Genomic DNA, 17,085 nt, shown 5'->3' on the forward strand with positions numbered 1-17,085 from the left:
CGGGATAGCATTTGAAATGTAAATAAAGAAAATAATAATAAAAAAGAAAAAAGAAAAAAAATAAAGAAAGAAAGAAAGAAAGAAAATATCTAATGAAAAAAAAAAAAAAAAAAAAAGAATCCAGGGCTGGGAAAAGAGCTCAGGAAAAGGCGTGTGCTACAAAACCTAAATCTAAACCTAAGTTCCCAGCTAGAACACATGGTAACATGGTAGGTGGATAGACCTAAATCCTGCAAGGTGCCTTTAACTTCCACATGCCTGCCATCTCACACACACACACACACACACACACACACACCACCACCACCACCACCACCACAGCACACACAGCACACACACAATATAAAACTTAAGTTAAAAATAAAGGGTTAAGCCGGGCGTTGTGGCGCACGCCTTTAATCCCAGCACTCGGGAGGCAGAGGCAGGCGGATTTCTGAGTTTGAGGCCAGCCTGGTCTACAGAGTGAGTTCCAGGTCAGCCAGGTCAGTCAGGTTTCTCTGTCTCGGGAAGAAAAAAAAAAGGGTTAACTGATTCATTTTTCTCTTTAAAAAGTGAAGCTCATTACAAAAATATGTACTAAACTTGATAAACCAATAAAAGCAAAAACACAGAAAGTGGTTTATTAAATTTAAAAAGATAAATTTCTCGGGCTGGTGAGATGGCTCAGCGGGTAAGAGCACCCGACTGTTCTTCCGAAGGTCCTGAGTTCAAATCCCAGCAACCAACCACATGGTGGCTCACAACCATCCACAACGAGATCTAACTTCCTCTTCTGGAGTGTCTGAAGACAGCTACAGTACACTTACATATAATAAATAAATATATCTTAAAAAAAAAAAAGATAAATTTCTCATATTTAAAGTTCAAGTTTCTCACATAATGGCTTTTAAAAAAACTAAGTCCAATAAAAATAAAGTGGAAACAAACAGATGGAAAATCTAAGAAATAAAATATTAATGTTTACAGAACAGTTAATTTACACATGTAAATGCCTATTTTTGAAACAAGTTCAGTACTCACCAAACAGATAGGGTGTGTTTTCAGTTTTGTCCATGGAATCTACAAATAAATTTATTTCTTTAAAATGAATTATTAAAACTTTATATGAAATAGTAATCAACAGATATCTCTGCATTTAAAAGATAGCAACTTATACTTTATACTCTCTCAGATTGTAAAATAATAAATTGAGGAAATTTTAACACTGTTGAAATCAAGGATCTATGTTATATCAGAAAATAGAATTTCAAGTTCTGTTAGTTACATGTTTTTACCAGTCCTTAAAATACGTTTTATTTTCATAATTTAAGAATTATCAGCAAAACATAATCACTTTTCTGTTTATTAGTTTTTTTAACTTTAGAGTTCCAACCGTCATATTTTTAGCTCCTTAAAAGCAAATTCAAAATAAAACCACTGATGGCAAACACCAGCTACATCACAGAGACAATGTTCATAGACAGGTCTTTGCTGATATTTGAGTCACAGACACAAATTAAAGAATGATGAGCACCAAAGGATGCAATACCCTTTGCACGGGAAGCCCACACTTTAGTTTTATATAAAACGTTAACATGCACTGTCTCGCCCATGCAACCTCTCGCCTAAACCTGGTCTTTAGCAGCAAAAAGTTATAAGATGTAAAAACTGACGTAAGATTGAAACAAAAATCAGTAAAAAAATAAAAATAGAGATATTAGTAGTAGTAGTAAATAGATATCCCTAACTTTTGCAAAATAACAAAGGAATAAATGAAAGGCATAAAACTCTACAATAGCATAATGTCTACAATAATAAATGACAATTCTAATATACATCTTTAACATAAAGTATTAAAAATTTAAAACATTTCATTTGTCATTTCATTAACCATAAAACCTAAGGGGGGGGGGAAACTATCATTGAATATATGCCAAAGTAAAGCAATTAATTTATAATAAATTAATTTTATTAAACTATCAATAAAGGTGTCTTAAACAAAATGTAAATAAGTTATTGATATGTTACTTCCATTATACTCATAAGGGCTGAAAACCATTCATGCAGCTATTTTCTATGTGAATAATAGGAACACAATGTTTCTTTATAACAAGATCTGAAGCTGAGTATTTATTTTAACAGGTAACAATGAAACAAAAACTAAGAGCAGGCAGTCTCCTCAGACATGCAGACACCCAGGGCTTACCCTGATGGATGCTTTATTACAGAACACTTTGTTGATGGCCAGCCAGGTGGGCAGATCGAGCATGTTCTGCAGCACCTCCTCATCCAGCTCCAGGTTATTCAGTTCACCTTCTCCTTTAAGGGTGCTGAGGTTTATTTTGTCAGGAGATAAGTTTTTGGTGAATCTGAAAGAGACCATACTTATATTATTTTAATGTCAGCTAATGCACCCTACAGACAACCTAGCAAATATAGAGTACTAGAAACACAACAGCAGACTAAAATCCACCAGAGATGAATTGATTTTAACCCATGCCCAGTGTCTATCACTGCTGTTCTCGGCTCTCCTGGCTCTCTAATAGTGAGTCTACAGTTTGGGGGCACCGATGTGCACGTCATGCTCCTGTAAACAGCTGAAGTCTGGTCCTTACTCCCTCTAATGGATTAAAACTGTGTATCTCCCACTGCTTTCCAGGCACAATGCAAGCCCACTCCCTACCACATTTTGTTCACTGTAGACCCCATCAGAGAGAAGAGACAATGCTATGCTATTAACCAAGCACACGAAGGTAGGGGAATTGAGAGGACGCTCTAACAGCAGCTCACACGGCACAAATGTCAGTCACCATGCAAAGAACAAGGGTCAGAGGTCATACTACTCCTCTGAGGATCACCTGCTACTCCCAGCATTAGAAACCAACCCAAAACATTTCAGAAATAAATTCTGACGTATAGTGTTTTTAAATTTTCTGAGGAAGGAAATTACACAATCCCATTTAGAAGTTGATTTTGATATTCTCTGGGTAACTTTTTAAAACTCTAACTTAACTCTGGAACTACCACTTGTTCTTCCCACAGGTTTCCCTACAGGAAGTCAGAGAAAGAAAAATACTTACTCAAAGTGCGAGAAATCATGACAGAATAAACGCTGAACTATAATGATCTCTTTTTCTAAAAAGCATTTGTCCTCAGGTTTGGAAGTATTAAGGACAGGACGTGCTGCAGCTTGTCAGGGGTCAAGCTTGCCTACCACGTGTCTGATTTGTTCCCATGGCTTGCGATCCAGTTTGTGTCATGAAGCATCTCTTAGGGGATGTCTGTGGAAGACCTTTCCTACTCTCATTTTAAATTTCATCTCTGCTTTTCAACATATTGCTTCAGACATTTTATTGGTATTTTTAAAGTTAAAACAAGTTGCTATATCACTGAATTCCTTATAAGAGTGCACACGAGAGCTGAGTGGAGGGAGAGATGGCTCAGTGACTGAGAGAGAGCACTTGCTGCTCTGTCAGAAAGAATGAAGTTCACATCCCAGCACCTACAGTGCAGCCCACCAACAGCTGCAGCTGTGTCCAAGAAATCCAGCATGCATTCACATAACACACTTCACACTTATACATGTATGAACATAAATAATGCAGAAAAAAATAATTGTGTGTGTGTGTGTGTGTGTGTGTGTGTGTGTGTGTGTGTGTGTGCCTGCAGAACCCACAAGAGGGAAGTATCAGATCCCTCTAGCTGGAGTTACAGACAGCTGGGAGCTGCCTGATGTGGGTGCTAGAAACTGACCTAGTGCCCTCGGAAAGAGCAACAGCGCTCTTCTCTAGACCCCTAAAATAAGATCCTTTAAAAAATATTTTACCCTGTGTGCCAGACAGAACAAGAAACTTGAACTTCTATGCTTGGTATTACAAACAATAATGATAATAATAAACTGCAAACCTATTTTTCAATTCTTTTAGAGATATTTCTGAAACCTGAAAACAATCCCTTCTCCCAAACAAAAATGTCTAATTTTACCCAGCTACTCTTCAAAAAGTAATTACTGAGCTGGGTGGTGGCGCGCGCCTTTAATCCCAGCACCTGGGAGGCAGAGGCAGGGGATCTCCAGATTAGAGGCCAGCCTGGTCTACAGAGTGAATTCCAGGACAGCCAGGGCTACACAGAGAAACAGGGGAAAAAAGGGGGTTTGGGGATGGAGGGGTCTACAAGAGGGTGGCTCAGCAAGTAAGGCACTTACCACAGCCTCATGACCTGAGCTCAATGACTGGATCCTTCAAAGGTGGTGGAGAGAACTCTCTCACAGCACTGTCCTCTGATGTTCACACACGCACAGTGGCATGAGTGTGCCTCTTACCCATGCATACACAATAATTATAATAAGGAAATGCTTTTAAAGCCCTGTGATTGTGGAGAACTGGAATGTTACAGTTGGGAACCAAACTAGCTTGGGTTCTCTAAGCCCCCCAAATATTCCCTCATTGCCCACCTGTTTCACTTAACACCCCTCACTATTAAGTAAGTCCACCGGAATGTACAGAGACCATTCAATTTTACTAACCCGGAGACTAAGTATATCAGACAACATCTGGGGCCTACAGAAGAGACTTTGTCCACTTTGCTGTAATCCCCCTAACGAGTTCCACCAATGTATCTAATGTGTCTTGATTTATGATTTTCTTTGCTGTTTTACTCTAAAGGCTTCATGAAACTGTTACCACATTGGAACATGGTATTTGAGGTACACTAAATCTATGTTCCTGGGCCATGGTCCTGACAGCTGTGTTTCCTGTGTCAGCACTAGGAAAGTCAAAGTTCATGGAGACCAAAATCACCAATCACTGTCATAAAGATGCTATACTTCATGTTAAGAATTTAACACAACCTCAAGAACTGCCACAAACCAGTGACTAATCACTTAGGAAGAAAATCTGCTGGCTGTACACATAAATAAGTACATCTCATCCTGTGGAATAGCTTTGCCAGATTGACCAACACAGCCGCTGCTGAGGACAATCTTCTTCCCATCTCCTCCAGCCCAAAGCCACAGAACGCCTAGCTCTTCCTCCACCAACCAAAGTCCTACTTCCCTGCTATGGTCTAGTATTGTAGTCTGGACGATGGATGTTCCCCAAAGAGCTCTGTGCACAAAGGATTGCTTGGTCCCAAGATGGTATGATACTGAGACTTTAAAGAGGTGAGACCTAAGCCAGGTGGTGGTGGCACACGCCTTTAATCCCAGCACGCAGGAGGCAGAGGCAGCTGGATCTCTGAGTTTGAGGCCAGCCTGGTCTATGGAGAGAGGTTCAAGACAGCCAGGGCTAGAGAGAGAGAGAGAGAGAGAGAGAGAGAGAGAGAGAGAGAGAGAGAGAGAGAGAGAGAGAGAGAGAGAGAGAGAGAGCTAATAGGAATATCTCTCCCCACACTTCCCTCCCCCTTCTTCCCTTTCCACCTCCTCCAACCCCCCCACCCCTGGCAAATGTCACAATGGATAGCTAAAAACAGGAAAAACCCTGGGCTTTCATTTTGCATCTGTTCTCTTCCAAATTTCAGCTGAGATTCCTGCTCAAATCTGCACACAGGCAAGTTAATCATTTAAGAAGTGTCTGCACAGAAACTGGTAATTCAAGGTTGGTTAGCCCTAAATATACCTATTCTGTCTCAGCTCCCTTCCGGACTAAAGGCACCAAGATAAAAGTGAATATTTTCAAGATTTGCAAGGACATTCAAAGGTCAGGTTTTACATCAGGTTCTACGTGTCCTGCAGCCGCATCTAGAAAGTTCTGGTCTTTGTCACTAACTTGCAATCGCCTTAGATAGAGTTCAGGAAGAGATTCTCTGTGGTGAGAATGCCTCTCTCCCCCTATTCCTATCCCCACCACCCAACCCTCACAAAATGGGGGTGAGCGATAACTACTCTCTACTGACTTTTCTAGAACCCGGAAAATCCAGAACTGAAACTGAGATAAGGACAATAAGATCACAGCATGACAGACTCCTTACTTAATGCTTCCCCCCCCCCCAGCTGATTCTACCTGCTGACTGATCTCCTGTCTTTATCAGATGGCCGCACTGATGCGTTCCTGCCCCCACCTTCCCACCTCCCAGAGGGTGATGATGGTTGAGTCAGGCCTCTGTCCTATGACTCCTGTGACAGGTTCTTAGGTCCTTTGGGATGTCAGGACTCCGGCCTCTTTGTCTTGTTCTCACTCCCACTCTCTCCTGCTCCTGGCTTAAGATATCACCACTTTTTTGCTCCCAATACATTCTCCTGCCATTGCTCTCTCCTCCCATTTGCCACCTGGTGATGTAGCCAAGGATCAATCCCGGAGCCACTTGGACCTTGAGCCTTCAAAACTGTGAGCTAAACACTTGCTACGTTCGTTGTGTCAGATACTCTGATACTGACTGGCAACTAACCTATGCAGGTCAAATGGAACTAAGAAATACTCTCTGATGTCTCCAAGTAGACAGGCATTCTTTTCTGTGTGTTTCCAGACTCTTTACACTGTAACAATGGCTGCTGTTTATCAGCTACACATCTGTCAAGTACTATTTTAAAGTGCTTTATAGACTTCATCTTGGCTTATAACTTTCTAAAGTATGTATAATTATACCCTTCATCCTAAAAGTGGAAAAACTGGGCTGGCGAGATAGCTCAGAATTTGTGAGAACCTGAGTTCCATTTCTGGTACCCACATGGTAGAAGATGAGAATCAAATTCTGTACATTGTCCCCTCACCTCCACATTCACTCTATAGCACACAGACATGCATGCACACAATAAACAAATGTAATCTTAAAAATTTTAGGTGATGAAACTGAGTCATTAAGATATTAAATAATTTGGCCAGACATGGTGGTGCACACCTTTAAGCCCTGCACTCAGGAGGCAAAGGCAGGCAAATCTCTGAGAGTTTGAGGCCAGCCTTGTCTACAAAGCTGGTTCCAGGTGAGCTAGTGCTGTTATACAGAGAAACCCTGTCTCAAAAGAACAAAAAATAAACAAACAAACAAACAAAACAAAGCAAAACACACACACACACACAGACACACACACACACACACAATCCAAAGATGCTAAATAATGGGCTGGAGAGATGGCTTGATGTTGCTCTTCTCAAGAACCCTGGTTCAATTCTCAGCATCCACATGGCAATTCACAACCACCTGTACCTCCAGTTCCAGGAGATCTAATGGCCTCTTCTGGCCTCCCTGGGCACCAGGTGTGCACAAGGTACACACACACACACACACACACACACACACACACAGACACACACACACGTAGGCAAAAACCTCATACATATAAAATTAATTTTTAAAAATTTAAAAATATTGCTGGGCATGGTGGCGCACACCTTTAATCCCAGCACTCAGGAGGCAGAGGCAGGCAGATTTCTGAGTTCGAGGCCAGCCTGGTCTACAAAGTGAGTTCCAGGACAGCCAGGGCTACACAGAGAAACCCTGTCTCGAAAAACCAAAAATAAATAAATAAATAAATAAAAATAAATATAAAATATATTAAATAACATGCTCACTGACATACAAAGGACTAGGGCCAGGAACTGAACAGGGGTCCTCTGGTTTCTCAAGCTTTAACAATGATGATAAAGAAATGTTAATGAAGAAAATATCTAATAGTGCTGGTCAAACTGGATGCCTGATGTAGAGAATGTAAACAGACCCATACTTATCACAAACAACTCCAAAGGGATCAAAGACCTCAACCTAAAACCAGATACACTGAACCTGTTACTAGTTCTCCTGGTTGTGTTTACGAAGTTGGGTGAGGAAATGTCAGTGGACCAGAAAGTCCATCTGATACTCGGCATCCTAGACACAGTCAAAAACAACACTTCCCTACTTGAATAGGTGGGATTTTTTTTTCCACTTTGGAACCCAAAAAGTTCTCCTTATACATTAAGAGCAAATGTACCATGTATATGCAGATGCCTGGAAGAGTTATAGCTGGTTGTGAGCCTCTGATGTGGGTGTTGGAACTGAACCTGAGTCCTCTATAAGAATAGGAAACCACCACTCCGCCCACACACCTTCTCTTTCTATGAAGACAGTCTCTCCATATGGCTCTGGCTGGCCTGGAACTCACCACGTCGATCAGACTGGTCTCAGACTCACAGAGATCCACTAGCCTCTGCCTCTCGTGCTGGAATTAAATGTGTGCATCTGCATGCCCAGCTTATGTGCCCCTCAGGAAATAATGTCAACCCTTCAAGCCTGCCTTGTATTAGAAACTGCTAACTTCAACTACACTTTTTCTACCTATAAGAAAGACCCAGTGAAGAATATATATCAAAAATATGCTCCAGTGACTAATTTCTTGAAGATGGCCCTGTACCATGTAGAAAGGGAATGATTTCTGGACAGATGTCTATCTTCTTCAGGGCACATGGACCATATCTTTTTGAAGAACTAGAAGAAAATGTAGTAAGTTCAGAGCTCTTTCTGATTCCCTTTTAATTGCTTACAAGGTACTTAGAGATATCAGGGTTCTTTTTTTTCTCTTGTTTTGATTTGATTTTTGCAGTTGGCCTGTCCTCAAACAATGGCCAAATATGGCCTTGGATTTCTGATCCCTGTTTCCTCCTCCCATGCACTGGGATGGCAGGTGTGTACTACCACACCAGGCTTATGCAACACAACAAGCACTTTATTGTCTAAACCTTCTCCCAGACCCCTAAAATTGCTTTAGATTAAAAAAAAAAAAGTTAATCTCCAGTATTATATTATTTACTTGCCATTTAAAACAAAAACAAACAAAAAAAAACCAAACCAAAAAAAAAAAAAAAAAAAGGAAGCAAGTAAAAGTTAAAGAAGAATGGGGAGAAGAAGGACTAGAAAGCAAGAGCCTGCACAGGTCACACGTCTCATCTGAGCCTTCTGCCACTCAAACAGGCTTCACTCTGCTGTCTGGTATGGAATACAAAATTATGTTGACACCATTTGCAAAGCTTTGCACTATCAGGAGATAAATACTATGTTAACTCTTACATGAAAGAGAGAACATAAGAACACGTGCAGTTGAGTGCAGTGCCTCACACCTACAGTCCCAGCACTCTCAGACTGAGCCGTGAGTTTGAGGCCAGACTCAGCTACTTAGTGATACCCTGCTTCAACATTTTAGTTTTTAAATAAAATGAGAAGAGGGAAAAACCTAAGTTGAAATAAATTGAAATGAATTTATTTTAAAATGTTGTAACCATACTGAAACCAAAGTGAGAAAAGAAGACTGGGAGGAGGGAGGAGGACGGACGAGGAGCGAAGAGGAGGAGGGCAGACCCAGACTAACAGAACAACCCATGCCACATACATGAAAGCTGACAGGTCGAACTTGCAGGGGAGGGAGGCTTAGGACTTAGTTCACAACTTCCATGCAGACGAAACAACCAAGTACAAAAAGCAAAGTCCGGCAAAAAGTGAAGCTGGCAAGGCTCAAAGCATATGTAATTCACAGCACACTGGTTTCAGTTTACAATAAAGGGTGAAATGCTGCAAGGAGCCTGGCCTGAAACTGAGACACAAGCAGGTCTGAACCAGTTCAGCCACACACATCTCTCTGATGCTCAACTGGCTCATCCTTAGAACGGAAAATAAACAAACTAACTGATCTTCCGTGTGGCTTGAAGACAGGTGCTGGGTAAATCATCTGGAACCTCTCACGCCCACCTCTCTACTGTCTATTGAACTACGAATGCTAACACTGTAGTCTGATCAGAGCAATATCAGAAGTTCCTATTTTCCCAAGAGGACTTCAGAACTGCTGAGCTATGAAGCTAAGCTTGTAAATACTAATATTGCTCTTTCATTAAACTATTTTGGGTAGTTTATAATAGATAGAGATACATAGGCGACTATCACATTCACAGTTACACAACAGCTGGTTTCTTATACTACGTATTGTATATTCTAAGCTATATATTTTCTATTGTCCATATACTGGTTTATTTTACATATATTTCACTTACATACAAATGCTTACCAATCACTTAATATCATGCTTCAGTAAGTGATTTTCAGCCATATTTCTGTGAGACTAAAAGAGTAATGCAGACTTAAGTGTATATTGTACGTTTCCCTGTCTGCACGAGGGGAAAACTACAATGAAGTCTTATAGCATGGAAGAACAATGTGTCTGCCTATGGGACTCTTTCCCAAGGTTCCATCTGAAGTTCCCAGTTAGGACAGTAATTCTCATGAACATTAACAAGGCAAAGGTCATAGTACTGAACTTGACTCAAAATAGAACACATCATAATCTGAAATCAAGTAAATTATTTTAGCTTACTGAATAATCACTAAATATTTAAAACTAAAGTGTAAAGAGGGAGGGGCATGGTACCTACCACAATAACTTAAACTTGTGAATATTTATTTGGAAGACAGGTAAAAGAAAAGAATGGAACCATAAAAACCTAAGAAGGTGTGTTAACAGGAACACAGATGATAATAAAGAAGAAAACTGCTTGGCCCAAATATGTCAAAGTTGAAACAGCTGCACAGACGGGGTCACACGATATGCTGAAGATAAAGTCAGCAGAACTCTTACTCATTTCCTCTCCTTTTCTCTTCGTTTTCAATGTTGAGAATATAACCCAGTCTCTCGCCTATGTAGACAAATGTTTGAACCACTAGCTTCAGTCCCAATAATTACTTAGAGAACTCGAATTACAGACTAAAATTTCAATTATGTCAACATTACAGCAAGCACAGTGGCTTATTTTAAAACTATATGGGCAGGCTGAAGAGGTGGCTCACTGGTTAAGAGCACTGGCTGCTCTTACTGACAACCTAGGTTCAGTTTCCACATGACAGTTCAAACTATCTCTAACTGCAGCTCTGGGAAATCAAAAACCCTCTTCTGGCTTCCACATGTGCCAGGTACATTTGTGGATATGCCGTACACAGATATACATACCTGCAAAACAGCCATACACATAAAATAAAGTTAGAAAAAAATAGAAGTATAAGGCCAGTGAAATAGTTCAGCGGGTAGAAGTACTTGACACCAAGCCTGACAGCCTGAGTTTATCACTGAAACCCACTTGTGGAAGGAGAGAACCAACTCCCACAAGTTGTCCTCCACCTCAACACACTCACACACACACACACACACACACACACACACACACACTCTCCCCAATAAATGTTTTTAAAAGTATACATGAGTCATGTTTCTACCACTATAACAAACAAATGTTAATATGAATGTACATTATTGGCTATCATATTTCTTAAAGGTTTATTTATTTTCTATGTGCATAAGTGTTTTGCCAACATGAATGTCTGTGTACCACATGAGTGCCTGTGCCTGTTAAGTCAGAATGGGGTATTGCGTGCCCTGGAACTATACACGCATGTGTATGGGGAACTGAATCTGGGTCCCCTGTAAGAGCAAAAATAGCTTCTATTTTAACAAGCAAACAAGCATCTCCCCTTTTTTGGCAGGGGTTGGGGGGAAGTTGGTTTTTCAAGACAGGGTTTCTCTATATATCCCTGGCTGTCCTGGAACTCACTCTGAAGACCAGGCTGACCTCGAACTCAGAAATCTGCCTGCCTCTGCCTCCTAAGTGCTGAGATTAAAAGCGTGCGCCACCACTGCCCAGCAACAAGCATCTCCTTTAATCACACATAATATATGAAAACAAATTGACTAGCTTCTTAGTATTACAAAATTATCCAAACCTCAGTGCTAAAATGTACAAGCCAATGTGTCTTATTTAAATCACACATTTTACAATCAATGCATAACTACTAAATTATGTCTACAACGCTGCATTAAGTAATGGTTTAGGGAAAACAAAGGAAAGTCTCGAATAGTGGAAGATTACCTTAATCTCATTTGCTTAAGAGAGCACATCATAAACACAGGACAAGTAAAACGCACACCTCAGTTTCCTTACATGTAAAGGGGATACCAGAATCTCCTTGGTGGAGTAATTCTGAGGATTGTCCAAGTTAGAACATGTGACATGCTAGAAAGAGCCCCAACACACAGCAACTGGGTGAGTGTCAGCACTATCAATACTACCATAAGGTTTGAAGAACATGAACACTGCACAAATTACCCTAATGTTCTTTACAAATGTTTGGGCTTCATGAAACTTCATGGAATACACCTTAACTTAGAAAACATACATTTTTATATCTGATATTACACACTAAAAATCTTAATCATATTTATATCCATTTTCATCAAATTGGTTTTGCAGTCTCATCACAAAAACAAAGCTCTCCAGGGCGGTCCATGCCTGTAACCCAGCACTAGAGAGGCTAAGGTGAAGGATGAAGAATCCAACAATGGCCTAGACAGAGAGACTTAGTCAGAAAACATGAAACACAGGCTGGTGAGGGCTCAGTAGGTAAAGCCCCCGACACTACACTTGAAGACTGGAATTCCATCCCTGGAACCACGAAGTGAAAGAAGAGAACTGACTCCCACAGGCTGGCCTCTGACCTCCACGTGTGCACACACACGCCCCAACACAAAAACAAATAAAACTGAATAAAATGTAATAAAAGTTTTAAATGAGTACATAAAACCTCCAAATATCGCATAGTTATTTATTTGCCAAAGCAACAGGAGGTAGCTATTTGTTAAGGGAACCACATTAGTTAGAGTGTGTGAAGGACAATGTGAGATTCTAAAGCTAAAGAGAATATTGGAGAGTTGGCCCTAGTGGCTTATGCCTGTAACTCTTAGGAAATGGAGGCAGAAGGGTCAGAAGTGCAAGGCTAGCCTGGGCTACATGGTTAGTTTAAGGTCAGTCTCTAAAAGGAAAAACAAGCACAAAGCAGAGCAGGAACCTCAGAACATACAAACGCTTATCCTAACCCTCCGCAGGAACCTCAGAACATACACTTATCCTAACGTCTCCCCGACGGCTCGCCTCCCTTCCTCCGAGCCACCTCCTCCCATCCACAGACCTCCCTCCATGACACCAGTCTAAGATCACCAATAAACGTGCATTTCTCAAATATCCTAACGACTCAGAAAGCATGTTTCCGACTGCTGTGCTCACGTGTTCACACCCTGCACTATTCTCACAAAGAGCTCATCCTGGATCTTGAAAATATGTTGTCAAATAGCAAATGTCATCGAGTATCTAATAGTAATTAGAAACAAGCATTTCCGTGTGATTGTATTTCACAATACAGCATAAAAGCCTAGATTTTACAGAGAATTTAACAATACATGTTAAACAGTTTAATTTTTTTCTAATAGTTATCCAAACTGCAGTTCTTAAGTATGGTCCATATGTTAGCAAATTGTTGAGTGTTTTAAACACAGAAAGGGCAAAATATCACTGCATTGAAAACTGATTAAGTTTAGCCATACAGGAAATAAAGCAGGACAGGTGTGGTGGCACATGCCTTTAATCCCAGAACTTGGTAGGCAGAGACAGACAGATCTTTGAGTCACGCCCAGCCTGATCTACAAAATAAGTTATAGATCAGCAAGAACGACATAGTGAGACCCTTTCTCTAAAAACATAAATAAAATAAAATCACTTCAAATTCGTTATTTTATTTTTGTTAAATTTTTAAAAATTAATATTTGTAAGCAAATACTTTTTTAAGATTTGTTTGTTTTATGCACATGAGTACAGTTTAGCTGTCTTCAGACACACCAGGAGAGGGCCTCAGATCCCATTATAGATGGTTGTGAGCCACCATATGGTCTGGGAATTGAACTCAGGACCTCTGGAAAAGCAGCTGCTGCTCTTAACTGCTGAACCATCTCTCCAGCCCAAGCAAATACTTCTTGAGTGACTGCCCACCACACGTTACTAGGAAACACCACAAACATGGAAAGTAACACATAAAACACTTTGAAATGCGTCTTTAATTACACTTAGTTCGTGTAGAGGTTGAATACACTGCCTCGGGGAGGCAACATTAAATTCTTAGTCTACAGCTAATTACTGATAACAGCTGTGACTGAGAAACAAACAAATCAACATTTTAGAACAGAAGCCTTCCAAAGGACTATTTGCAATTCTGCTCTCAGTTCACCCAAGCTGGACACACACTGACAACAGGAGCTCACAATGAGTAGGGAAGTGCAATCACTAGACAGACTCTCAAGACTGTCTTTATAAGGATCAAAGCCAATATGGAGCTGAGCATGTACTTCAGGGGCAGAGCTCTTGTGTGACAAGTTAAGTAAGTCCTGAATCTGGTTCTCCAGCACTGAAAAAGAAAACCATTACATATGCAGACATATTGAAGTCATTGTAAGTGGTTATATAAATCTGTGCCCCTCTGTATTCCTAACACTATTTCTAGAAAGATAAAATGCCTTCAAACCAATGGTCTTTTTGTTTTGTCTTAAGAAAGGGTCTTACTACTGAGAGACCCTGGCAGGCCTAGAGTTCTAGAACTACCTTCGTAGACCAGGCTGGCCTTGAATTCACAGAGATCTGCCGCCCTCTGCCTCTGAGTGCCACCACACCTGGCTTACAATACCACATTTTAAAGTCAACAAAAAGGGATATTTTTGGAAACTTTTTCCCTAATCTGATAGATTGTTTAAATTAAATATTCTATTTATTTTTAATAATTTTTTTAGTAATTTATATATTTTTATTTTATATATATTGGTGTTCTAGTTGCATGTATGTATGTCTGTCTGTATGTATGTATGAGGGTGTCAGAACACCTGGAACTGAAATTATAGACAGTTGTGTGCTTCCATGTGTGTGCTGGAAATTGAACCTGGGTCCTCTGGAAGAGTAGCCAGTACTCTTAACCGCTGAGCCATCTCATCTCTCCAGCCCCTAAGAACATTAAATCCTTAATCTACAATTAATCGTACTTTTCACAGTCCATGAAATGCATTATACATCCAATAGTATACCTCCAGTGCAGAGTAAGAAACAAATGAGGCTCTTCTACAGAGACATCCACGGTCTTCTCCTTGATCCAAAGCTTTGCCTTTCAGCCTAACCAAGCTTTCCTCTACCCCAATGCTCTTCTGAAAGGTAACTGCTTCCTTCCCTTTAAAGGGTTCATTTTTACTCTCCTTAGTGAGTGCATCCATGTGTGTGTACACATGCATGTATGCATGTGTGTAGCTGTGTGCAAATAAACATGCGTGCAAAGGTCAAAGGATAAATTTCAGCACATGGCCTTCACAAGTTGCCAGGCAAGGTAGCTGGGATTATAGGTGTGTCAACACATGGCCACAGAAAATGATATTTTGAGCTATATACATTTAAGAGGGTATGTAACATATATAAATTAAAGATTTAAATAAATTTACGTGGCTTCATGACTCAATATTGCTAAGAAACCAATTCTCCCCAAATAGACATAGATTTAAGATAACTAAAAGTAAAATTTCATTAGGATGGTAGAAATAACATGCTGATTTAAAAACTCCTATAGAAATACAAAAGACCTAAAATAGCTTTCAAAAAGATGAACAAAGTTGGTGGCATTATACAAGCTCAGTATTTATAAAAAAGAAACCAAATTAGCCTGAGAAACCAAATTAGCCTGATACCAGTGTAAATAAATAATGGATCAATAAAACACAATACAGCTTTTAAAACATAGATCCAAATTTATAGTGAATTGATTTCCAACAAATGGACAAAACCAATTCACTATGCAAAAGGAGTTTTTTAAGTTAAGAGCCAGGGGCCAGCATATATTATACACAACTATGCATAATGGGTTTCACTGGGACATTCTCATACATGTATCTGATTTATTTTTATCCTAGTCACCCCACACCTCCCTCATTTCCCTCCCGCTCCCACCATTTCCTGCCTTTTCCCAACCAGTTTCTCTTCTATGTTCCTGTCTTGTTTTGGTTTTTGGTTTTTGGTTTTGGCAACCCAGTGAGTTTAATAAAGGTTGCTTACAGCTGACAGACTGTCTTCAGAAGTGCAGACGTCTTGCCTGTGGCTGCACCACTGAGGAACTCTCCCTCTGTCCACTCTGCTTTGCAACCTCAATTTACATTGTTTGCTCAGCAAGGATATTTTTGTAAATGCTAGAAAATAAAACAACTTTGAATAATCAGTTTTTCAACATAAGTGTTTAAAGCACAGAAGAGGGTGGGGCCCACTGACCACATGCCGTCTTCTATGCACAGAAACATCTCGTTCAGCTTGGAGGGTTATTTTCAAAAAATATGAAAATGGTTCTAACACTAAAAATAGGGACCAGTTATTAAAATCAGTATGGGGTTATCTAGACTATTGAAGTATAAGGTGTGGCAAAATTCTACACTTACCCTTCATAGGAACACCCAGCAGACTCTGCAGAAACTTGAACAGTGAGACACAGTCACTGTTCATTATTAGAGAAGAGCCCCTACACACCTCACCACAGTGTGTGACAATGCTACTCTGTGCCACAGACAGTGCCATACAAATGAAAATAGGAGAAAAAGGAGGCTGGGAAAGAGTGCTTGATTGTTAGAAATAAACAACACAACTTTAGCTGGCCAGTGGTGGTGCACGCCCCCAATCCCAGCACTCAGGAGGCAGAAGTGTGTGGATCTTTGAGTTCGAGGCCAGCCTGGTCTACAAAGTGAGTTCCAGCACAGGCAGGGCTACACAAAGAAACCCTGTCTCGAAAAAAACAAGAAAAAAAGATAGCTTTGGGAAAGCATTCCCTGAGACATGCTTATTTAAGAGAAAGTTTCTACTCGGAAAATGAGCCAGAGGACAGAGGCAGTAAGTAATAAGTTTATAAAGGGTCACATACAGTGGTCATATGCAGATGTATTGTAATATAGAACAGTATACCACAGTACAAGAAATTTTCATTAGAAAAAAAAATGGTATACCTTGAGAAACAAAAACAGGCAGTAAGGACTTTTATTTTACAAGAATATACTTTCTTCCCATGAATCAGTTTCTCCCGTTCTCAGTAGATTGACTGTGGCTCAATCTTAAACAACTTTTTCTTGAAAACTTCAACATGAACCATTAAAAGATTTAGCAAAATCTTAAGTAAGATTAGCTCTAAAACAGTTCTCTGGTAACAGAGCTAAGGATAAAATAAAGAAGTGTAAGACCAGAAGGAAAAGAGAACATTTAGTTGCAGAAAACTGATACAAAAACTGATAAATCTGGGCAGTGACAGCAGAGATGCTCAGACGTGTGC

General features: G+C 40.1%; 1 protein-coding gene across 2 annotated transcripts in view; it reads right to left on the reverse strand.

Moving 5' to 3' along the window:
• Uhrf1bp1l (UHRF1 binding protein 1 like) overlaps positions 1-17,085 on the reverse strand; it is a 73,331-nt gene that overhangs the window by 42,803 nt on the left and 13,443 nt on the right. For both annotated transcript variants that reach the window (XM_021204753.1, XM_029542291.1), the window contains 2 exons: positions 2,186-2,348; positions 1,021-1,059 (listed from right to left, as the gene is read on the reverse strand). In XM_021204753.1, the coding sequence (XP_021060412.1) occupies positions 1,021-1,059; positions 2,186-2,348 (202 nt within the window). The remainder of the gene's footprint in view (positions 1-1,020; positions 1,060-2,185; positions 2,349-17,085) is intronic.

This window comes from Mus pahari, chromosome 9, assembly GCF_900095145.1.
Source record: "Mus pahari chromosome 9, PAHARI_EIJ_v1.1, whole genome shotgun sequence".
Lineage (NCBI taxonomy): Eukaryota > Metazoa > Chordata > Mammalia > Rodentia > Muridae > Mus > Mus pahari.